Source organism: Phoca vitulina, unplaced genomic scaffold (genome assembly GCF_004348235.1).
Source record: "Phoca vitulina isolate PV1807 unplaced genomic scaffold, GSC_HSeal_1.0 scaffold16, whole genome shotgun sequence".
Classification (NCBI taxonomy): Eukaryota; Metazoa; Chordata; class Mammalia; order Carnivora; family Phocidae; genus Phoca; species Phoca vitulina.
The window spans coordinates 33,915,293-33,940,671 of record NW_022589719.1 but is presented as its reverse complement, the minus strand read 5'-3'; the positions used below and the strand labels follow the sequence as shown (position 1 = coordinate 33,940,671).

Genomic DNA, 25,379 nt, shown 5'->3' with positions numbered 1-25,379 from the left:
GCAATAAATTGGAAACTTTAAATGCTTCCCAATCCAGACATGGCCCCAGTTCATAATTTTAATGGCCTCCCTGCAGTCCAGTGTAGTTAGCACAAACAGGAAGGCTTCTGGTGACATAAGAAATACATATTTGGGGTCCACTCACTACCACGCCCAAAGCCCTGGAATCCCTGAAGTAGTGTCTTTTTGTATGCTAAAGAATGACTGGTGGCCTCAGGATGGGGCTCAGGATGGGGCTGGTTGCCAGGGGAACCAGCCAGTGGTTAGAGGGCTGGAACTTTCAGCCCAACCCCACTGCCCACCCTCCTAGGAGGGAAGAGGGGCAGAAAGTAAAGGAAATCACAAATGGCCAATGATTTAATCAAACATGTCTACTTAATGAAGATTCCATAAAAAACTCAAACTTCAGGGGTTGAGAGCTTCTGGGCTGGTGAACAGCAGGTACATCCCAAGCTCCATGGGAACAGAAGATAAGATCCTATGCTTGGGACCCTGCCCGCCCATGTCTCTATTTCTCCCTTCATCTGGCTGCTCACGTCTATCCTCTGAAACAGCCTCACGGTGCTGGCTGCCGGCCGAGGTTGGATCTAACCTGCAGGTCTGTTTAAACGTCACCTCCTCAGAGATGTGTCCCTTCAGATGAACGCAGGTCTCTGTTCATGTGCTCTCACTGCACACCACGCTAAGCTACACAGAAATGATCTTCCCAGAAGAGCGCCCCAGAATCTACCACAATCTCTGTTTCCTCAAGAGACTCTAGACCCCTGGATACAGAGTCTGTGTACCACACCTGGTACGCAGCCCGAACTTGACAAAGCCATGTAGACTAGAACTGAATTACAGAGAGAAAAGCCCATTTCTTCCTCCTGAAGATGGTGAGCTGGGGAAGCAATGAGAGGAGAGAGGCCAAACCTCTTTTCCTCCAGGGCTCTCACTTTCCGGCTCTGTCCCGTGGGGCTGTGCTGGGTTACTGCTAAGGTCCCGGCCAGCTCTGGGGTGGTAAGGCCCACCCAGCACCCCGAGCTGGCTTTCAGCCTCCAGGAGTGAGTATATGAAGGCCTTCCTGGGGACCAGGACGCACTGTCGGCCCAGAAGAAAGCCCCAATATCAACCCACAGAAAAATGTATTTGAATTTTTAGAGGTTAACAGGTATTTTTTAAAGGCCAGCGAATGCAAGTCTTCTTAGCAAGTAGCAGGACACAAATAAGCACTGAGGCCAGACACGTTCTAGGGTTATAGGCTTCCTCAATCAACTCTGAAGAACCCATTTCAAATAGTTTCAGCTTGAAGTGGTTTCCTCTGGTTTAGTGCATTCCCAATTCCACAAACATAGCCTTTCCTTGTCTTCCATAATCTCTGGTCTCTCCCCTGCTGCCAGGCACCCAGGCTCTGCAGCCAGAGCCTAGGACCACCCCCCAAGCCCATCCCACCACAGTGTGCTGCACCTCTAGCCAGACCCATATGGCGGGGTGTCCACATTGTTAAGACACACCCCATCATCACAGGGACAACTTGCTCCTTCCTTCAGGCCCCATCCTGACACACCTCCAAGGGGACTCAGAAGACTGTGTTTCAACCTAACTCCCATCCTGCAGATCAGAGTGCCTCGTTTTTGTTTTGTTTTTTTTAAGATTTTATTTATTATTTGACAGAGACACAGCGAGAGAGGGAACACAAGCAGGGGGAGTGGGAGAGGGAGAAGCAGGCTTCCCGCGGAGCAGGGAGCCCGATGCGGGGCTCGATCCCAGGACTCTGGGACCATGACCTGAGCCGAAGGCAGACGCTTAACAACTGAGCCACCCAGGCGCCCCCAGAATGCCTCGTTTTAAAACACATTTCCAACACACAGTGACTAATACAGGTGAAGAGAAGATGACTTACGTTCATTCAAGTCTACCTCCATTTTATCCTCTGTGCTGGAACTACTGGGTTCAAACAAGTCTTGTTTCGCTCCGTCTTCTTCCTCAGAGTCTGTACTTTCTTCACTGTCTGTACTCCCCGAGCTGGGGGGTGGGGGGTGGGAGGAGACCGAAATAGTTAATGCTGCCTGTCAGTCACCAGCTAAATCCAGAACATTCTGAAGGTCATCCAGTAAGAAAAAATCATATGCACGTCAACTGATTCATTCCTGCCTTCGTGAGTGTGCCGCCTAACTGCTCTCAGCTGTTCCCACCGGCCCCTGGCTCTGCGCGAACGTCTGGGGCGCGTCTACAAACCGCCTTCTGACAGGGCCTCGAGGTAGCTCATTGTGGCGTTCACTTGCACTTCCCTCACGGCCAAGATGCTGAGCTGCTTCTCATGCGCCCGTCTCCCACCCACACATCTCTTCTGAAGGGTCTCCTCACATCTGTACTACAGTTTAAGAAACAGGTTACTGTCTGCAATTCTTACAGAGCCCTGAGAGTCCTTTCTGCACCCTCCAGAGAAGCCTTGTGTCAGGCGCGTGACTGCAAATGTCCTCCCCAAGTCTGTGCACCGTCCCTTCCTTCTTACTAGTGTCACTAGCCGAGTAGAAGTGCTTAACTTTGACAAGGTTGAGCTTATGAAAATTTCCTTTCATGCATAGTGTTTTTGGCATCCTATTTCAGAAATCTTTCCCTAACCCAAGGTCACAAGGATTTTCTACTTTAAGTTTTATAGTCTGACACTTCACATTTAGGTTTAAGATCCGTTTGGAGGGGCGCCTGGGTGGCTCAGTTGGTTAAGCGACTGCCTTCGGCTCAGGTCATGATCCTGGAGTCCCGGGATCGAGTCCCACATCGGGCTCCCTGCTCAGCAGGGAGTCTGCTTCTCCCTCTGACCCTCCTCCCTCTCATGCTGTCTCATTCTCTCTCTCGCAAATAAATAAAATCTTAAAAAAAAAAAAAAAAAAAAGATCCGTTTGGAATCCATGTATATATGGAATTTGGAATCCATGTGTATATATGGTAAAAGGTATGGACTGAGCATTTTGCATACAGATGTTCACCTGTTCCAGAACTATCTGTTCAAAAGACTATCCTTTCTCCACGGAACTGCTTTTGCACCTGCATCAGAAGTCAGCTGCCTCTAAGCCTACTTAATTTATACTCTTTTCAGTCCCCAGAACTATTCTGTCTTACCGATCATACTAGATCTCAATTACTATATTTTGAAATCAGGTACTGTCAGGAGTCTTCTAATTCCATTCTTTACGAAAGCTGTTTTGGCTCTTCTAGCTCCTTTGCATTTTCATTTGAATTTAAGTACTAGCTTGTCGACAGTTACTAAAAAACCTATTATCATTTTACTTGAGATTACACTGATTCTAGATCTGGGGAGAATGGGCATGTTAACAATATTGAGTTAACATTTATCAATTCTTATTTCTCTCAGCTGCCTTGTAATTTTCAGTGTCCAAGTCTTAACACATCTTGCCAGATTCATCCTTACGTATTTAATATTTTGATGCTACTATGAATAGGATTATTTAGTAACTTCAATTCTGTTTGTTGGAATTGTATAGAACTACAATTATATAGACCTAGCACCGTGCAATCATGCCAAACCTACTTAATTGTTCTAATAATCTTTTCGTAGATTTCAACAACAAATTTTCTACATGGACAAGAACTGTTGTCTGTGAAGAAAGATAATTTTTACCCTTTCCTTTCCAATCTAGATGGCTTTTCTTTTTCTTGACTTATTGTACTGGTGAGAAGCCCCAGCAACAATCCTGAAAAGCTGTGGTAAGAGCAAACATCTTTTGTCTTGTTCCCGATCTTTGGGGGAAATCATTCCATTTTTACCATGCTGCCAGCTGTCTTATTCCCGATCTTTGGGGGAAATCATTCCGTTTTTACCATGCTGCCAGCTGTAGATTTATTGTAGAAGCTTTAATCACGTTAAAGAAATTCTCTTCTGTCTCCAGTTTGCTAAGAATTCTTATCAGGTATAGATGTTGGATTCAGCCACATGCTTATTGATTGATTTTCAAATGTTAAACCAACTCATATTTCTGAAATAAACCCTCCTTGGTCATGATGTATTATTGTTGCATTTATTTACTAAAACCACATTATGAGAGTTTCTGCATCCACATTATGAGAATAACCGAGTCATTTTTCTTGTCATGTCAGCTTTGGTTATCAGGTCACACTGATGTGGCCTCACAGAATGACATGGGCACTATTTCCTCCTTTTCCATTTTCTAGAAGCTTTTATAAAGCTGGTCTAATTCCTGAAATGTCTGGTAGAATTCACCAGAGAAACCATCTGGGCCTGGAGTTTTTGTGTGTATGTGGGAAGTTTTAAACTAAAAATTCAACTTCTTTGGTAGATAAAGGACTATTTGGGGTTTTTTTCTTTTTGTTTTGAGTTTTGGTAGCCTGTGTCTTTCAAAGATTGTCTAAGTTGTTAGGTTTATTAGCACAGAGTTGTTTACAATATTCCCTTTTTATTCTTTTAGTACCAGTAGTGATGTCGCCTGGCTCATTCCTGGTACGAGCCATTCCTTTTTCTCCTGACCATTCTGCCCAGAGGCAGAATCAACTTCCTCAATCTTCTCAAAGAACAGCTTTTGACTGCAACCATTTCCTCCACTGTTGTTCTGTTTGCCCTTCATTCTGGTTTCTTGAGGTGGAAGCAAAGGTCACTGGTTTGAGAGGTTTCTGCTTTCTTAATATAAACAGTAAAAAAATGATCCTTTGAATACCCCCTTTGATTTCTTCTGTAACTTACTTGTTACTTAGTTTCCACATATTTGGAGGTTTTCTAGAGGTCTGTTACTGAGTTCTAATTTAATTTCACTGGTGTCAGAGAACATACTTTGTAGGACTTGAAACCTTTGGAATTTACTGAGATTGGCTTTATGGCCCGAATATGATCTCTCTTGGCATGAATATCTCGTGACCCTTGGAAACAGTGCCTGTCCTGCTGCTGCTGGGTGGGGAGCTTTGCAAATGTCCAGCAGTGTCACGAAAGCTGACAGTATTATGTGTTCTGGGTCTTGGCTGATTTCTGCCCATTATCCATCACCGGAGGAGGAGTGTTGGAGCACAGGACCAGAACTGTGGATTTGTCTACTTCTTTTGCAGTTTTCTCAGCTTTTGCTCCGTGTATTTTGAAGCTCTGTTATTAAGTACATAGGCATTTCAAAGTGTTATGTCTTCCTAAAGACCTGACCCTGTTATGACCCTTCCTTTACCCCTTTCCTCTGAAATCTGCTTTATTATTAAATAGGTAGATGTTCTACCTTTTCTTTTAACCTGTTTGTGTCTTTATATTTCAATTATTTCTCATAGGCAGCATATGTGAGACCTGATTTTTTATCCAATCTGACCATCTCTTCACTTTAACTGGGGTTTTGGGATCACTTATTTAATAGTATTCAATGATTCCTGATGGGGCTGCCTAGTTTTAATGCTATCGTACTGCTAGCTGTTTTCTGTGTGTCCCAGCTGCCTTTTATTTTTTTGCCCTTTTAGATAGTTTTTATGATCTGATTTCCTTTGTTGACTTATTAACTATAATTTCTTGTTTTGTTGCTGAGTGGTTGCCTTAGGACCCACGATATACATCCATAACTTACCAGAGTCTATTCTCAAGTGAATCATACCCCAAAACTAGAAACCCAAATGTCCATCAGCAGGCAAATGAATAAACAAATTCACCCACTCGGTGAGTAGTACACCCATTCGACGGAACACTACTCAACCATAAAAAAGAATGAACTATTGATACATCACCCAACATGAATGACTCAAAAATAATGTTAAGTGGAAGAAGCAACATTAAGTAAGTAATGTGTAATTTGATTTATATAATACTTTAGAAAACACTAATCATTCTAAAGGAACAAAAAGCAGATGGGAGAAGGCAATATAAAAGGACAGGAGTGATGGGTAAGTTCATGATCTTGATTGAGATGATGGTTTCATGATGTATTTATGGATATATTCATATGTCCAAACTTACCACACTGTATAACTTATATAATTTATTATATGTCAATTATCCCTCAACAGAGCTGTTAAAAAATAATAAAAAGTTGCCTTTTCTCATCATCCTGTGTTCCTTCTGGGGATCAACTGCACGTCCTTCAGATACTGTCTTCACCACCATACTTCCCCTACACTCTCTACAAACAGTGCTGCAATGCTGTAACAACGTGTGAGGACAGTCTGCCCCAGAGCATAGATGGCAGTAGGCAATGGCCATTTAGTGAATTCACTCAACATGAGGACCAAAATTTCATAGCAAATGGTGACAAACAAGTCTGACTGGGGCTTTATCTTAAAAAAAAAAAAAATTAAATTAAATAAAAAAAAATCGTCATGAAGGTATTTGTCTCTTGCTTCCTGCTCCTGGAGCTGCAGCTACCTTGTGATTACAATGTGCAGAAGATGGAAAAGTGGGCATAAAAAAAGCTAGGTTTAATGACCTTCAACAGCTGTTGAAGAGACAAGTACACCTTCCCTGGTTTGAGCCACAGTTGGGTCTTCTGTAACCTAAAGCAAGAAGCCTTCCTAAGAGACATGACATAACCGCTGGGCACGCAGAAAACAGGCAGGTGATGCTGGCATGCTCTGTTCACCAAGAGGAATAAGTGGCCAGGGGACAGGGGCCGGGAGGGAGTGTGACTACCACTGTATATCCTGTTTTCTCTGGATTGTAGGCCATGTGGAAACATTACTTATTAAAAATAAATAAAATAAAAATGAAGGTTCAGCTGCTATTCTCTCAACTACGAAGGTTCTAGTAATGGATACTCAGATAACAAGAACTCCCTGTGTACTGAAGCAAAAATGTATATAGGTTCTTGGGCTAGAGTACCTTCAACAAATTAGAGAGGAAAAAAAATAAAAAAACCAACTGGACTGATCCCAAAGGAGAGAGGACTCTGTCTCCCCAAGTTAGATTAACTTTTAGAAACAACTTTTCTCAGGGCGTCTGGGTGGCTCAGTCGTTAAGCGTCTGCCTTTGGCTCAGGTCATGATCCCAGAGTCCTGGGATCGAGCCCCACATCGGGCTCCCTGCTCGGCAGGAAGCCTGCTTCTCCCTCTCCCTCTCCCCCTGCTTGTGTTCCCTCTCTCTGTGTCTCTCTCTGTCAAATAAATAAATATAATCTTTAAAAAAAAAAAAAAACTTTTCTCTTTCTTGGGGAAACTTTTAGTCTTTCATAGGAAACAATACATTAACTCAGCTGCTGCCATTTGTTCCTGGTAAGGGAACATCTACTCAGAGCACTTTATACTACATTGCTCAGCAACACCTCCCATCCAGAAGAGGCTGTGTCATGCCACTTCATGAACTATCTAAACACTTCCAGCATTTTCAAGTTCATCACCTTCACTCATCCACATCCTGTCACACTGCAGACAGGAGTACTGGTACCACCTCACATCAGCTAACAAGGGCATTTCTTCCTCTCTCTTTACGTGGGCTCCACATCCAGTGCAGAGCCCAATGTGGGACTCAAACTCACAACCGTGGGATCGAGCCCTGAGCGCTCAACTGACTGAGCTACCCAGGTGCCCCAAAACAAGGGTATTTCTGATCATGGCAGAAGCACTGGTCTCTAGGTCACATATATACATCTGCACAAGATAGAGTATATGTCTCCTAACCATCATGTACTTTATGCACTGGGTATTACTGCTACTGTAACACACTCTTTCACCTGGATCGTCTTTGGGATTCTGGTGTAAAGGCAATGTGCTTTTCCTCCCAGATGTCTTCCTCATCAGAGCCACCATCATCAAACTGCTGTATTCTCTCCTTACAACATGCTTCAAACAAGGCAATATTTCCCTAAATAAAAACAAGTGAGAGAAAAAGAACAAAACAAACTTAAAAATCAAGTTATTTTCTCCAAAAGTTACCGATATAAATTGTGTTTTTCATTTCCTTTTTTTTTTTTTGAAGATTTATTTTAGAGAGCGAGTGCACACACACAAGTGGGGGGAAGGGCAGAGGGAGAGGGAGAGACTCTCAAGCAGACTCGCCAGAGCGTGGAGCCCAATGCAGGGCTTGATATCACAACCCTAAGATCATGACCTGAGCTGAAATCAAGTCGGATGCTTAACTGACTGAGCCACCCAGATGCCCCCTTCATTTCCTTTTAAAGACAGTGCTTAATATACACCAAAATAAGATGTAAAAGCATCTAATGTCAGCTTTTATGTAACAGAGTTCCCCCAAAAAGAATGGATTCAAAACTTCAAAGAAGCTCCCCCAAAAGATTGGATTCAAAAGGCCCATAGAGGAGTCTACACTGTCATCACGGACTCACTCTCATCTGGTAAAGCACTGGGTTACTTCCGAGAGCTTCCCTGCCCCACCACCTGAGATACAGTCCCACATCTGCCCTAATAGGAAAGCAACCTACATCCCTTCTGCTTTTACCAGTCCGGCTCAGCAGTGATGAGTGTCAACAGTCCAATCAGGAGTTTCCACCTTATCACATCAGCAAATAAACCAGTGGTCTCTCATGTTAATTAACATAAAAATCAAGACTGTGCCCACTCAAATAACACTAATCCCACATCACCTGCTAATGGGGCTGACCTGGTGTCTGAGCCCTGCCTGGGGATGACAAGCTGGCCCTGATCTAGCCCAAGTTTCTCTCCTGGTGACATACAGCTGAAGTAAAAGGCGGCTGGCTGGACCCAAACTGCAGTATTTGAAGCTACATGTCTACACTGCAATCACAAGTGACCCGGGTTTTCTCAGCCCTGCCATATCTTAAACCATGGTTGCAAACTCACACCCACAGGGAGCATGAAGGTCATGTGAGTTGGTGAAGTAATACCAGCCTAAGATGAAGCTTCCTGGAGCGGAGAGGGTCCCGGCGCATGCGGCATCTGTATGCGTACTCTGACAGATCCCAGCTCCCCCTGGTCCACCCCTCATATACCTTGTTGCTCATGAGACGAAGCATTAATACTTACACTTTCATTTGTATTCAGAGTAAAGTTGATGTCTGATACCCGATCAAAAGAAACACTGTAAACAAAATATAAGTATAGGAATAGTTAATTACCTATAGACTAACAGAAACTATTCACAAAACATTTCAAATTTAAAATATTCACACTATCATTTAAAATCTCCACAAGCAAAACAAAAACAAAAACCTGCTTGCATTAAATGATGCTTCTTTCCTTGGTATTAAGGAACTCATACAGGGTGGAAAGGCAGGCAGGGAGGCCTTTAAGACAGAATAAACACACCCTTGAAGCCTTCCTATAAAAGATTTTCAACATCCACGGTAACAACCATGGTTCCCTGGGCCATACTTACTTGGCTAAGAAATAGGCTATTTGCAAAGAAGAAATAAGTCAAAAACATGAAAAAGTACCCAAGAGCTGTCAGATACTGAACTTTCTCCAGGGATGGCCGTATTTATACACCAGAATAGACTTCCCCCAAATCCTATAATATGGCATAATCAGGAAGAAAGGAGGGGTAAAAACTCCTAGCCCATGAACGTTAACTTTGTGAGTTTAAGTATAATTCTTACAAGATCTGTTCTAATCAATCATTATTCCAAGCACCCAATATAAATTTTAAAGAGACGGATTCCTAACTAGTAACATCTACTGAGCGTGGAGATAGGGGAGCCCGCAGGCTCTGGTGTGAGCGCCTCTGGTGCACAGACATGACCACCACGTGGACAGTCCTTGTTCTTTTTGGATCTAAACGAGCTGGTTCTTAGGGCAGCCAACAGCCTTTAACCCTTACTCTGCTTACAGTGCAGCCTCCATCCACCGTGCTCACACAGCAAGTCGCACAGTACAATCGGGGCTTCTCACGTGCTAGAAACTGCCCCTGGTGACAGGAGACAGCACCGCCGGCTGGCGCGCAACTGCGAGCAAGGAGCCACACACGCACCGGGTGCTGACGAGCACCATCAGGCGCTGCCCCGTGAGAGAAGCCATCTGATATTCAAGTCTGTCCTCAATGAGCTAGAATACCCCCTCGTAAATACTTTATGCATAAATACCTCTCCTTTCCTGAGGCCAGATGCTAGGCCATTTGTTTTCATTGCTGTGGACCACCCACACGTTTTTCATTCATTAATTTGGTATAGTACCAACCATCCCCATCTCGCCGCTCCTCTTCCCCCGCCTGCAGAACGAGTGGCCTGACTGCCTTCCCAACACCCAACCCTCCCTTACGGTGGGTCAACCAGAGAAGCCACATGGGGAGCTGCTCCTGCCACAACAGGATCCCAGCTGCTGATGGGAGGGAACCGCCAACTACAGCAGGGACTCGCTACTCTGCATCACGCTATCCAGCACGACAATGGAAAGGGGCAGAGCAGCGATTCCAGTTCCCGGGAGAAGCTCAGTCTAATATGAACAAGCTTCTGTGAGAGGCCACGCCCAGCGGCAGTCCCTCTGTGCGGGAGTGATGCTCTCATCCCTTCCTGTCCTCTGGCTGCTTCAGTGCTCGACAGGCCAGAGCTATAGGGACACCTGGGAGGACAGGCTCCTCTCAACACACGAATATGGAAGAGCGCCCAGAGCCCAGGAGAATCACAATGTGTCTCACGAGAAGCAGGAGTGCATGAGAGAGGGAAACATGAAAATATACTCACTTGCCAATGTCATCTTGATCTGCAAACTTCTCATCGTTGAAGCCAAACTGGTCAATAAAATTGGACGTCATTTGTTGCATCTGATAATCAGAAAAGGCCTGGCAACCCCAGGACCAGTGACAGTGATATAATGATTCTAATGACATTCTACATACTATTTGCCCATTTGTGTTCCAGAAACCATCTTATTTATTACAGCCTTAGGGCTTAAAAAGTTGGTGTGTTTTTCTAAGAAAAAAAAAAATCAAATAATTTCAGACACAATTTACCCAAAAAGGGAAATGTTTGGAATTTGGCCCACAAGTCATTCTAATGCACATGTAATTGTAAGCAATGTTAAGTGACCACTCTGTCCTCTATTGAGAATTATCTTTAGAGAGAGGTCTGGGTTAAGTCTTGTTCAAAGAGGTGATCAAGTGACACATGACAGTCTGAAATTATAAGATGTACCAATCACCTCTGGACACAACCAACCTTAACCTAAGATCCAGTAAGTGGTGACCACCCGACCTCCCTCTGTATGTCCCACCCCCAATCCACTACAGTAACATCGCACCAGAGGTCAAACAACTAAGAATCACAATCATAATCCTACAACACAAAGTTCAGAAACACTTCATTTTCTTAAAAAAAGACTTCTGTCTCAGAGGCTGGGAAGAGTATGAAAGTAATTTCTACCCTACCTACCTTAGAGAGAGAGGACAAAGTGTTAACACTGATCCGACATCACTCTGAGAAGCCTACAACTGTAAGATCCATAGAGGAACCTGTTCTGTCTCCTACGCCATTTCTAGAGAGCACCAGGCTCATTTGGGTTTTCTTAGGTGAGAAATGGGGGAATGTTAAAATGGACTTCACAAAAATGTTGATCTTCTGATTTAAAACAAGCAGGCCCAGTGGAGCAAGAGAGATCCACGAATGTGCTGTACATTATCAGTCAGGAGTGAAGGACAATGAAGATAAGCAAGTGCCACTCCTCATTCTACCCCAAACAATAAATACGGAGGCAAATAAATAACAATATGCGTGCTGTCTTGTGGACAGAGCTCTGGACAGATGAGAAAGCTTTTTCCTCCAGGTGAGCCCCATACCAGGGGCATGAGCAGTAGCTGGTGGCTGAACTAAAGACATCAACCTGAGGCCACTTGCTGGGATGGAGGCAGCTACAACTGAGTGAAACCGAATCCTCCTTGGTTCTCCTTTTGAGCAGAGCCCACAGATCCCACCCTGCAGATATCTGCTGCAAAAATGCCTCTACCATTAATTCCTGTTTACTCATTCTGGTGGCAGGGAATTATGGCATGGATAATCCAAATTGAAGATGATTAAAAAATAAACCTTATATTTGGCTTTGGAAGGCATCTCTTCCTTAGGTCTGAAAAAAGTGGTATCTAGTTTACCGAGAACCTAAAACCTCACTTTTTTCTAACTCGAGAGCCCCACCGCCCCTCTGCTCACTCGCACACTTCCATGCCATCCCCTTTCCTGCCCACAGAGGGGATACTGTCTGAACACGGGGGCCGGGGGGCCAGCCTCACAGGAGCGCACTTGGTAAGGCACGCCAAGGCTGAGCCAGGGGAGAACTGGTGGACGGAGAAAGGCAGGGACAAGTTCTGCCAGGCAGGGCTGAGTCTTGGACATATGAATGAAAAATATGGTATGCAGTACTCATATTCATAAAAACCAACAAGAAAGAAGCCAATTCCTCTGAATTGCATCTTTATCTTTTATAAGGTAAAATGGTAAAACCACCTTCATGGTTAAGAATCATGAAATCATTCTTCTGAGCAAGCGGCATAAGCCAGGCTCTCAGTTTATTTACAGATTAGAAACTTGGTCACACAAGGGAAAATGTCCCTCCCCAGATGTTTCGTTTGATTCTTTTTTTCCCTTTTACTTTTTTTGTGACACTGGTATTTGTATTATGAATCTTTTTGGGTACAAAAGGAAAGAAATGTTCCCAAAAGTGTTTCTTTAAATGCTTCATAAAGAGCATGCAAATACTAAATATATTATAAATGTATACATGTGAGTACACATACATACATATGTACACACATACTTACATTGTCTGTCTCTCTATCTATTCATTCATCTACCTAAGAGACAGAGCCACTGACAGACCCAAGTAACTTCCATGCAGTAACTCAGAGGAAAAAGAAAAACAACAAACTGTAGTCCTCATTTGTTCTAAGTCTATTACAGCTTCTAGGAAGATACAAGCTAGCAAAGAACTTCAGGTTTCAAATACAATTTTTACTAATAAAGCTATCAGAGCTTCCAAAAGCCACATCCGTGAAGACCGTTACTGTATTATATTTAAAGCTATAGAAAAAGTACTCTAGACATGGAGAAATCCAAGTCTGGAAAGCACCACATGGCTGTGTAATATTAAAAACTTCATTATTAAGAAAAAACCCCAAAACCCACACTTCCTAGAACTATCAGCCTGGCCAAAGCCAGGGACTGTTCAAGTCACTGACAAGTGAGAGCCTACCGCTTTATTAAGCAAATCTCTTTGGAGGTGCCCCATCTCATGTGACTGCCTGTGAACAAGCCTGCTTGGATGGGGGAGTGGGAGGCAGCCAGTCAGGCCTCTGGAGCCCGTGTGCAGCAGGCAGCCCTAATTCTCCAGATCCGGCAAGAGGAAGACCTCCTCACCCTCCACACCTCTTTCAGACAGAATCAGAAGGAAAGAAGAGTCAAACACTAGAGGTGAGGAAAGCAGAAGGGACAGAAGACAAAACCAAATGGGTCAAGGGGCACAAAAGCTGTGAGGCATTCCCTGAGCCAAATACGGCCCCATGTCAAACATGGTGACATGATCAGGCAACCTTGTTAAATGACCTGTCCTAAGTCTCTACACTCAGGACTTTACCAATATGAGACCTAACTTCAAATGTGAATGAGAAACTGTAATGGATATATATATAAACTAATATTCTAATTATAATGGAGACCACCATAAAATTCTTAGACTTGTCTTTTCAAATTAAAAAAAAAAAAAGTGGAATACGTTTGGAAACGTATTTCTTATTGGCAAAATGATCCATGACTGATTTATAGCTTTACCAGAGGCCTGCCCAGCAAGGACTGAGTTTTCCTACTTCGGAGGGCTCCACAAAGCGGATGACCGCCACAGGACAGCAGGCTGCCGAGGGCTCTGCCAGTGTGACACTTCTGTGATGGGGACAGCCACACGTGCACGTCGGCAGTCAACCCCAAAAAAACGCCAGAAAAATGTCTCCCCACAACAGCCATGGAATCAGACTGCACAAGAAGGGAATTCACTTTCCAGGTAACTAAACGTTACCACTCCTAGACTGAATCAGCCACCCAAAGTTCCAAAGTTATTGGCTTATTTACAAATAGGTGTTAGGGCATTCTTTTCTTAAAGCAATTTCAACAGGTTCAGAATCACCTTGATAACGTACATTTTATAGCCCCGAGCTTCACCTCCGGGGTGGAGCGGTATGCAGCGCTGGAGTTCATGCCAGGCCCAGCAGACTATTTCAATACTCTCCAGGTGCTTCAGTGGGGCAGAAGGCTAGGGTCAAAGTGCTTCCTGGGCTAAAACCAGAGAACTATGGGGTCAAGAAAGAAGTGCCTGTAGGCACGAGGACTCACAATGAGCCAGGTGGGCAACCCGGGCGGCCAGTGCCGCCCAACAGCAAGCCAAGGCAAGAGGACGGCAGTGAGGGGCTGCTCTGCAAGAGGGCCATGCTGCTCAACATCTCCCTCCCTGGGCTAGCTGCTCCCTGCCCCGAATCCCGGGAGGCGAGCTCCCGAAGGGCAGCAGTGCCAAGAACCGATGGAGAAGCCAATGAAGTGCTAAAAACCACTTCAGACCTGTCCTGAAAACATGAATGTTAAACTGACTTAGTATCAAAACCAAGCAGCTGCTTAGCTCAACCTTTACCAGAGTACGACAGCCTACTTGGATGCCAAAAAGATGGGGTCAGCAGAGTCATCAGAAGCTTCACCCTGGCCCTGGTAAGAGATGAGCCTTAAAGACTGAGAAAAAAGAAGCCAAGCAAACAGTCAGTGCCGGGTGGGAAGGGGACATCAGTCATACTGCCGCACCAGAGAAGCTGACATGCCAAGATCTGGTCCCAACTGAGGATGATTTCTCCACATGAAGAGCTGGTAAACTGAACGAGGGGCTTCTACTATAGAAGCCCAAATCCAACACCCAGTCAAGATCGCGAAATCATCGGTCGCCTCCCCAAGAACCACCAATGAGTGATGGATAAATCAGTGCATGTATTTTTATATCTTGTTTTCTCCCCCACAAAGAGTATAAGCAGCTAATAAATGGAGATGAATGTGGGGTAGGAGGGTAGGGTGGCAATGAATTACTTCAACTAAAACTTCATTTAGGAGTCACTATAAAAGACCTTAAAGATATTAGGAACATGTAAGCCATTTCATTCAGAGATTTTTTTGAAAGTTACTTTTACTGACATTAAAAGTGTTATTCCCATTATTCTTACCCACAGGTCTCAACTATAGGAATCTTTAAGCGGAAACACAACTACTGCACAGGTCTGCATAACGAGCACGTCTGAGACACTTGCAAAACCATTCCGTTCATTCAAATCTGGAAGTTTACCCGACCCAGCATTGTTGTTATCAGGTACGAAACATTTCCTGGAAATACAATCAGTACAAATGCTCCTCTCATATACCCAACAGTTCCTATTGTGAACGCTCTGCCTAACTAGTAAGGAGCCCCAAATCACATCCTGTGTGTAACCTGCCTCTGAAGTGAACCCAGAGATGGCAACGAGACGAAGCATTTAAAATAAAAACAAAAAGCAAAGCTTTAGGCATGACTCACTTGCTGCAAAGAAGAATCCTGTGAGAAACCCGTTTCTTTAAAGTCAATTTCATCATCACTGGATGAATGAATATGGCAGGTTGTAACCTATATGCATAAAAATGTAAAAAACTATTTAACAGAAAAGTTTTGGACATTTGTATCAGCATTTAAATGGAAAAATCACATTTAGTTTTACTCTCAATGTGTAACAACAGCAAGAACAAAAATAAGTTAACAGTTAAGTTGTAAAATCCACCCAAATAATTCAAACGCCCACTTCACTCAATCAGATGGTCAGGTTACCTGTCCCTTTGTTGCCCGTCTGTATTTTTATTTGTCTCATTACTGATACCACCAGAAAACAGATAAGATGTTAGTTACTCCATTTAAGTCATTTTAACAATTATCTCCAATTATTAATGTTTACAAAGGGAAGGTAGAAGGAATGGCTCAGATAAAATATAATTTGTAAGTGCCCAGCTTGAAGGGTAAAACTGCAATCCTCAGGGGTTACTAAGGAGCCACCGGGAAGGGCAGGTTTAAATACAGCATTTCACTTTAACTTCTTGCAATGCCTGTCCACTCTAGGAAACACACTGTCCATAAGCACTAAATGTGACTCCGAGCCAGTAGTACCCTGCTCCTAAGAAGACCCCAAATCTTCTGCCCCTTAAAATGTAGCCCCTGCCCTCAAGACTGACAACCAACTCACAGTACTTAAACAAGAACACAAACATGAACTGCTCACCAATTCATGGTTAAGTGACTTTTTTATTAGTTCATAAGTGACACACAGTATTGGGGAAATGTATTAATAATTAGAAATGAAGACATACAAATGACTCGGCAGAGGACAAGTAACAGCCAGTGCTATATACAAATGACAGATAGGAACAGTCTATAAAATTCTAACACAAGCAACTGTACTTCTGAGGGTAACTTACACTGCATTTCCTGAGTCCTTCACCCTTTACTTTTTACAGAAAGTAACTGGCAGAGAGCACAGTTACCAGGGGAAGACATGAGCAGCCGGGACCTGCCAACCCTTGAAGCTGTGCCTAATAGCCTGGAGCTCCAGAAATTGGCCTGGTTTGCTTTGTGATGTTCCAACATCTGGTTCAAGAAACCCAGAGCAGAATCCAAATAGGTCTGCATGTGGTATGGCTGATGAAATTCTGAATACATCACTCCCTGAATAAAATCACCCTCTTTTTCCTTTGACCATCTTTGGTAAAGATACTATACCAAGTGACTAACCCAGTGTTTCCAATTAATTCCTTCTTCATCCTCCCTGAAGTAGAGACAGAGCATTCACACTCTGATTCTGAAACTGGCCTGATAAAGTCAAAGGCAGGATTTGAGATCAATGAAGGGAGCCTGCTTGGGTCAATCGTAGCTTTAGCAAGTGAGTGTGGAAAGCTGTGCGGCAGGGCAGGGGGCGGGGTGTTCCAGGAAAGCCTGGCCAGAGCGTGGAAGGGAGGGGGTAGAAAACTGCTCGGTCATGGCAGCTGGCACCTGGCAGGAGGACTGCAACCAAGTGCAGGTCAAGCATTCTACTACGGTGCATTTAGAGGAACTCCGGCTACTCGGGGGGCAAGTTAGCACAGGAATTGTATTAACCAGTATATGTTTTAGGAGTGCAACCCCATGACAGGGTGCAGAATTACAAGACAACTCAAAGAGCAAGCTAGGTCAACTAAACAAGAGAGAACAACAACAACAGCACCACCAACAACAAAGACTTGGCTACTCCCAGCACGTCTTGTTGTCCAAGTTCAAACAGGATGCATGTTTCCTCACTGGTAGTTTTACTCTTTGCTACAAAATTAATCAGTTCATTAATGAAAGGTGAGTAAGAAACTAGTTTTTGTTGAGCAACTACTATGTGCCAGACATTCTGACCTCTTTTCACATATTCTCCATAACTTGTATCCTCAAAACAATTCTGAGAGGTATTTAAAATAATTTTTTCGGGGCGCCCAGGTGGCTCAGTCGTTAAGCGTCTGCCTTCGGCTCAGGTCATGATCCCAGGGTCCTGGGATCGAGCCCCGCATCGGACTCCCTGCTCAGCAGGAAGCCTGCTTCTCCCTCTCTCACTCTCCCTGCTTGTGTTCCTTCTCTGTCTCTCTCTCTCTGTCAAATAAATAAAATCTTTGAAAATAATAATTTTTTCTCCAAAAAGAAAGTTTTAGAAAGTTATTAATAACACAATATATGCATACTTCTGCATTTATGTACTGAAAGATGTGGTGATTCTGATTCTACCCACACCATACCTGGTCTGAAACCGTTACTAATAAAACAGGCTGCAAAGATGACTGAATCCACCAAACCCCCAGCGGGGAGGGGGACTTGCTAACTGGAACCCCACTTAGTCCATCACACAGATGCAGCCACCAGAGTCCCCAGCAGAAACTTCCAAACACACCCCTTCTGAGGCATCTTCATCTCAGCAGATGCCCCTTGTTTTCTCCTTCTTCCTCAGCTAAAACTGGCCTCCTGGTTTCTTCTGTCCCCGCCCACCCCCATTCACTCCACTGTCAAAACATCATCTAAAAGCCCATCACTTCGCATCACCCTTACCACCTCTCTCCAGTGCAAGCCACCACCATCTCTTGTCTGGCAGCCAACCGGTCTCCCTGGTGTGATCTCTTGCCCCACTACAGTCTATTCCCAATCCAGCAGCCATAACAATCTTTTAAAATGTCCATCAGATTATGTCCCTTCTCAATTCCATACCTAATGGCTTTTCATCTCACTAAGGTTACAAACCAAGGGGCCTGTGTGGAGTAAAAGCAGTATGAGATCTGGCCTGCAGAGCCCCTCGGACCTCACATCCCGTTCTCTCCCTCTGGACAACACACCAGCTTCTGCACGAGCTCTTCTCCATTCACTTCGCTCAAGCCTCTACACAAATGTGACCTTCTCAAGGAGGTTTTCCTAGACTGCCTAATCCTAAACTGCACTTCCACCCAAAACAAACCCCGGCTCCCTTCCCTGGAGTTCATCCGTTTCCACGGAGGCAGGGAGTTTTACCGATCAAGTTTACTACAATGGCTTCAGTGCCTGGCACACAGCAGTCACTCACATACTTACGGCATTAGTGAATGCCAACACGCCAGCGAGCAAGAACACAGTTTAACTGTCAAACAAGCAACAAGCACGTAAGGACACTCTGACCAGCCGCATGTGTTCTAAGTATGCTCCTGATGCTTCAGTGACTAAAAGCTTTCGAGACAATGAGCTTCTTTCATAATAAAATTTCAGTTTTATTAACTGTTGTTACAGGAAAAGCAAGTGAGTGTTTTCATCTTGGCTGCCTGGCTTACTACAAAGATCATCAGCATGACTGGAACGTTAATCTAAGTGAAATGTGGAAGTCACAGACTCTTCTCCTGGCTACGGCGGGGTCCTGCTGTGGGCCCCTGGCATCTACATGGCCAGCGCTGGCTAGAAACACAAACTCGGGGAGGTTCTACTCCAACCTGCTGGATCTGTAGGCAATTCACAACTGCACAGGTGTATCATTCTCCACAGCCGCCCTGGACAAGCTCATCAGTGATGAGAAAGAAGCACCAATACTTCAGAAGAAAACATTCTCCCCCACGGAAAGGAAGGCAGAGAACGAAGCAAACTCAGCCTTCCACAGTCAGGACCAATACACCTATGTTACCTAGATATATACCGTCTAAATGTTTACCCATTTTTACCAACAGACCCACAAAGAGGTCTCTGGATGTAAGTAATACACCAAATTTCATTCATAATAAAACTCCCAACATAAAAACATAACAATCTATGAGTCTACTGTGTATATACTTGGGTGTGATTAGGTCAACAGATTAAAGTACTTCAAAGACCTCAGAGAGAGGGTAATTCAAATGCCGCCCAGAAGTGGTAAGAGCTTGGGACTGACACAGGTTTCCCTGCATCGGTGAGCAGACCTCAGGCCCACAGCCAGCAGCACAGGTAAGTGTCTGGTGCGTTAATGAACGAATCCTCGTTGTGGCCAGAACATAAGAATAGGCCAGGGCCATGTAACAAGGTATAACCCAAGCATCTGGTGCTCAACTACAGGTGACTCAAGTCCTATAAATATACTGGAAAGGACTCTCAGAGAGGTATCAGAGCCATCATAAAACCAACTAATAAGTCAAGGCATCAAGACAGGGGATCTAATCTAATCTATTTGGGGAGGGGACGGGGACGAAGCAATCTATTACTCAACTGCCAATTTTAGGAATGAATGTGTCTGAAATGCTTTTGCCTAGACTTCATGCTCCATGAAGTGTGAAGCTCCCATTCTGCAGCACATTTTTGCAAGGGCAAGACCCACTGCATTTATCAAGCCGGGTTTATAATAATATTCACTGGAACATGGTCTCTAACCCCCACTAGGATATCATCTGAAACAATCTGGGCACAAAAGTGGAGAGTCTGAAGGCTGCAGTGAACGTCTCCGTTGTGGCTTAGGATGCTTAAGCATCCTCAAAAACCTGGAACGTGTGTATCCCTAAAAATACGAAACAAAGCAAAATTCCCTCCTGGAAGGCCTTAAAACTAAAGGGAGGTGGTATTTAAGTACTGGGCACATGGGATCAAGGAACTGAACAGGTCATGAGACATCAACCTGAAAGCCCCAATGGACAATAAAATTAGAGAGTGGGGCTAACTCAACATGGGATATGAGCAGTACCACCAGAGCTCTAGAAGTCTGACTACTACTAGCAAAAGAGAACTAAGCTGCCACTAGTGATAGGTAGGCTCAGGATAATTTTCCCTTCAACATAGGTGTAAAAGTCTAGATGTTAGATGTGTCTGCTGCATGTTAACTGCGCACCGCATGTTCATGTTCCATTATGTAGACATACATAACATTTACACAGTCACAGACCAGATTACTGATAGCATCACGCAAACTAGCTGAGTGTTATCTGAATTGCAATGAGGTCTTTCTTTACACAGAACTGCTCACAAGGGAAATGAATTTGAATTACCAAAGATAAATTTTTGAAAACTCCTGATATCAACAAGGTTTAACTGGACATTTCTGAAGTCTACCTCTGAAGTCAATCCTTTAAAGGACAAGTTTTAAAGGAGTTTCCCAAACAAAATCAGAATTCTCAGCCTTTTGGCTAAGATCAAGTGTAATATTCCTATAAATAAGAAGTAAGACAAAAATCCTTAAAGGAGACCACACTGCCTGCATCCTTAACAAAGAATCAATATGGGGCTTCTAAATTAAATGGTTCCATTTAAGAGAACAACTTCACCCTACAATAAAACCCTGATTATCCAGATTTTTAATCAATTTGATTGGGGAAAAAAGCAATCCACTGTGGATAGTATGTTCATCAAAAATTACTTAACTCTTCCTTGATGACTCAGGGCTGTCAAAGTGGATGCCAGTTTCTCTGCTGGGCTATGATGCACTAAGACACCGAGGGCCATCAGACATATTTTAATTAAATGGCCTCACGCAGCTCCCCTTATAGTCATCTCTTAACTTCATCATTCTTCCAACTCCTACAGATTCTATCATTACACCCATCCTTAACAAGCCATTACCCAACCAATCTGTGAAGAGTCTGGAAAAAGATAACCCAATGTGTTAGACAATCTACCAAGTAGTAGGCAACGGCCCTTTGGGGGTGTGACACAGGAAGACCTAGTGACCGCTCTGTAGCCGCCAGAGTCTTTCTGTTTCTAAACTCTGCTCTGAACTGATAAGGCTGCCAAATACCTGACTGCCTAACAAGCAAGGCATTAGTGTGTATTAGAAATTCAGACTGCAGCTGCTGAATTTCATAGAATTAAATGCCTGACACATCTACTTCCATGCAGAGTTAAGGTCACCACCTCAATTATCAGCTGGCATGTGCTTACGAAAGGAAATGATTTCCCTATCTTTAAAAGCAAAAGCAAAAGCAATACTTACCTTAAATCTTAATGCATTAAAAAAACAAAGAATACATTCCAAAGTCCAATATAATTTTAAAAAATATTATCAATGCCATTATTCCCTGGCTAAAAGTACTAATCTGTTAAAGATGGGGTTTCAAAGTCACCTACAAAATCCCGCCCCTCACCCCCACCCTGGGAACAATCTAAAATGAGGGTAAACGTAACTGAGTAACGTTAAAAAACATCCACAGGAATCCTGAGGTTTCTAACCACCCAGGCTTATCTGAGGCATAAGGCAACAAACCCAACAGAGTAGAGGTGCTTGGGGAACAGGGCACTGAGGAAAAGGGGGGGGCAGGGGAGTGTAGAGATCAGTGGCCTCTCTGTACCCTCTGGTCATCCCAGGCAGGAATTAGGAGCTGACTAGACAAGTTATCAAGAATATGGTGAACACTGACCTCTCTTCCTGGTAAAGAAACATAAACTTATTCTTGGCCCCAAATCACCGAGACAAACGAAAGATCTTGCATCTCTGAATAAGCAGGCAAAGGCTGAGAGCACTGGGGTCACAGAAATGTGACCTGGTAAAACCTACTAGATCTACCGTGTTCCTCTTGTTAGTTTCTCCCAAGGAGCTTGTGCAGAACGCCTCCCACCGCTCCCTGACTGCATCTGGAAGGTCTGCAGAGGGAGAAAGAGAAAAAGGCATTGTCACTCTAGTGACCTCCACACAGACACATTAAAAAAAAACAAAAAAAACAGGATATACAAGAGAGCGCCACCCACTCAGTCCATCAAAGGCAAACATGTCCCATCATCTGAGCACCTGACTCTTGAAGAAACAGAGTTTATAAAGCCTTGCAGCCTAAGCCCCAGGAATTTCAGGAACCAGAACCACCCCCAAAATGGCCCATGCTTGATGACAAGGGTGTTAAGCAGCTCTGTGAATTTAACAAGCTTTGAAAAATCTTTTGGTAAAAACTGAACCTGGAAAATGTGTTTCCAACAAACTTCTGAGGAATTAGCAGGTCTTTAATAAAGGTGAGAGAAAAGCCGTCTTTTTCCATGACCATTCAAGTTTGGGAAATGCTGCCAACGAAAGCGTCTGCACACTCGTCAGATACTGTGACTGGCATGTGGCCAGTGAATACTCCATGGAACCCAGTCTGGCTGTTTTCTAAACGTCTGTGCCCAGAGACCAACATGGAGATACATATGCAATAGTGAAATTCTACCTACTACAGAAATTTTATTTATTTATTTTTAAAGATTTTATTAATTTGACAGAGTAAGAGAGAGCAAGCGTGCATAAGCAGAGGGAAGGGGCAGAGGGAGAAGCAGAGAACAGGGAGCCCGAGGTGGGGCTTGATCCCAAGACTCTGAGATCATGACCTGAGCCGAAGGCAGATGCTTAACGGACTGAGCCACCCAGGAGCCCCTCTAGAGAAGTTTAAAAAAAAAAAAAGGATACACAAATACTTTTTCTGAGAAAAAGGAACTCTGGCTATAATCTTGGAGGCCTTACGAGAGCTGTCTTCCCACAACTGCGGTTTCAACATGCATGCGTGTGTGTCCTCCCCACACCACCTGGTGAGCGACTTCGGGACAACAAAGGCTGATCTAAGGAACGTGATCATGCACATGACCATTTCTCCTTGGTGGAACATCAGCTGTGATGGTCTGGCTTGTACCTCTCTCAAGAAGCAAAATTACAGCGGGGCAAGCCCCAACTGCCCCCTCACCTGGAGCAGCTCTTTCAGTGCGTGCTCGAGAGGTGACAGCCTCTCCAACACACAGACATACTTTAAAGACAAAGAGGAGGATAGACCTGGAAACGATGTCCAGTTTTAGCAAGTTGAGCCTGGACGAGTTCGGTACCCCAGGGGACAAAGATTTTCACATTCAGAGTAAGTCACAGGACTGGTCCAAACCCTAGAGTCCACAGAGCTCTTAGGGCTCTTGGCTTAGAGGCAGAATCACAGCCTGGGCGCCAGTGTGAGAGGCATCCGCGGTTTCTTCCCAGGAACCTGAGGCTGATTCCATTCAAATGCTGGTATGGAAAGCGTCCTTTAGGGTCCACCACCCCTCATCTCAGTAAGAGAGAGAGGGCAAACATGCGGATCAATGTTTTAATATCCCAGCTAAAGGAACTCAATCCACAGGCTATGTAGGGGCTTTCAGAAGAAAATAAAAAGCAAGCATCTGATCATAGCTCAAGTGACTCAAGAGTCAGCCCGTGGGGACCCTGTGCACACCGGAGCAGCGCACTGAGCAGGCTCCTCGAGAGTGAAAGCGGGTACCTCAGCCGAGCCTGCCAATAACTCACTAAAAGGACTGCAGACATGAGACATACAGCAAAGAACTACATTGTTTAAACGCATTCTCAAGAACTTCATTCCAATCTCCAGATAATTTGCAAAGTATAAAGAAACTCCAAAGACTGCTATTAAAAACGCTATGATTATTTCCACTTTACCCTTAAATCCTTTCTCCAATCCAACAAAAATATAATTAAACTTTCATAAAGCACTTACCTTTGATAAGCTGCTGTACTAATGCACTGTTGGGGCCCTTATCAGTGCTGTGCACAATACAGTTAGCTATCCTTGTCAGGTGTCCCATGTAGCCGTGCCGTCTGCCTCCCTCGGCCCTGACGGGGAGAGGACAAAGACTCAGACTCCTGATCGCATGGAATGATGAAGCAGCTTAATAAATACAGTGGGCTGGAGCGATCATTCTAAAAACTGAGGCCCTAAAGATGAGAATGGACAGAAAAGGAGGTGCCAGAGTCACCAGGTCAGGCAGGGGTGGGAGTGGCAGAAATGGTCTGCTCAAGGATCCTATGGTGGCCACGCTCAGCAAGGTTTTTTTTTCCCCCAGGACCCTGGGATCAGGACGAGCCGAAGGCAGACGCCTAAGGACTGAGCCACCCAGGCGCCCCAGCAAGGTTTATTCCATATACAAACCAATCATTAATCTTCAATTACATATTACCTTAAAAAAAAGCCCAAACATTCACTGATACCTAATGTTTCTGTGACTTTCCTCTGTATCTTTTTATGAAACTATTTTTTCAGATTTTAAAAAGACTATAGGAACATAAGGTGAGAATTTTGCTAAAAGACATCAAATCTTCATCATCTCAGTTCAATTAACAGACATAATCGCCTACCAGTGGCATTTCTCAAGTTAAAATAGTGGCTGATTTTGAGGATTTGGCGACGGGTAGTCAGCTGGTCTTCGGCCAGCAATGCCCCTTTCCCCCACTTAAGCAGGACCTCCTAAGCAGGACCCATCTTTACTAAATCCACCCACCTACCTATCTCTCACTCACTCACTCACTCATTGGGGGCAGAGGGGGAGAGAGAGAATCTCAAACAGTTTCCATACCTAGCACGGAGACCTGATTTCACAACCCTGACATCACGACCTGAGCTGAAACCAAGAGTCAGACACTTAACTGACTGAGCCACTCAAGTGCCCCAAGTCCACCCATTTATTTATTTTTTTTCTTAAGATTTAGTTATTTATTTTGGGGCGGCAGGGACAGAGGGAGAGGAGAGAGTCCCAAGCAGACTCTGCACCGACCGTGGAGCCTGACAGAGGGCTCGATCCCACGACCCCGAGATCACAACCTGAGCTGAAACCAAAAGTCAGATGTTCAACCACCTGCGCCACCCAAATGCCCCCCAAATCCACCTATTTAGATAAACTTTTCACATTGCTGTGATTTCTCTGCCTATTTACAAAGTGTCAGGACTTTAAATTCTATGACACAAAAGACTTTGCTTGCAGATAGGAGGGCACAAACTGAACAGATTTTTGTTTAAAGGGAGACTCTTTCAAGAGCCGCTAAAAAAGCTGTACTATGCTTAAAGGCTTGCCTGAAAAACAGAATATCTGCTAATAATCTTAGAAGGTCTGGGGACAGCTAAGGGTCAGAGGCACAGAGCTGATCTCAACTGAGTTGTTAGCTAAGAGCCTCTTTTGGTTTCACAAGAAGATCCCAAGACCCCTGGGTTCCTCGCAGGCAACTTCTCAGTCAGATGCCGTGTCATGCTCCCACAAGTGAAAACAAATGCCCACCTGCC

The 25,379-nt window shown here is 44.2% G+C and overlaps 1 protein-coding gene across 12 annotated transcripts in view; it reads right to left on the bottom strand.

Moving 5' to 3' along the window:
- PPP6R3 (protein phosphatase 6 regulatory subunit 3) overlaps positions 1-25,379 on the bottom strand; it is a 137,043-nt gene that overhangs the window by 13,271 nt on the left and 98,393 nt on the right. For 4 of the 12 annotated variants that reach the window (XM_032414520.1, XM_032414521.1, XM_032414530.1 and 1 more), the window contains 7 exons: positions 23,823-23,938; positions 21,884-21,969; positions 15,403-15,489; positions 10,563-10,660; positions 8,911-8,965; positions 7,641-7,771; positions 1,883-2,004 (listed from right to left, as the gene is read on the bottom strand). In XM_032414520.1, the coding sequence (XP_032270411.1) occupies positions 1,883-2,004; positions 7,641-7,771; positions 8,911-8,965; positions 10,563-10,660; positions 15,403-15,489; positions 21,884-21,969; positions 23,823-23,938 (695 nt within the window). The remainder of the gene's footprint in view (positions 1-1,882; positions 2,005-7,640; positions 7,772-8,910; positions 8,966-10,562; positions 10,661-15,402; positions 15,490-21,883; positions 21,970-23,822; positions 23,939-25,379) is intronic. The other 8 variants (XM_032414522.1, XM_032414523.1, XM_032414524.1 and 5 more) reach the window with 4 other exon arrangements.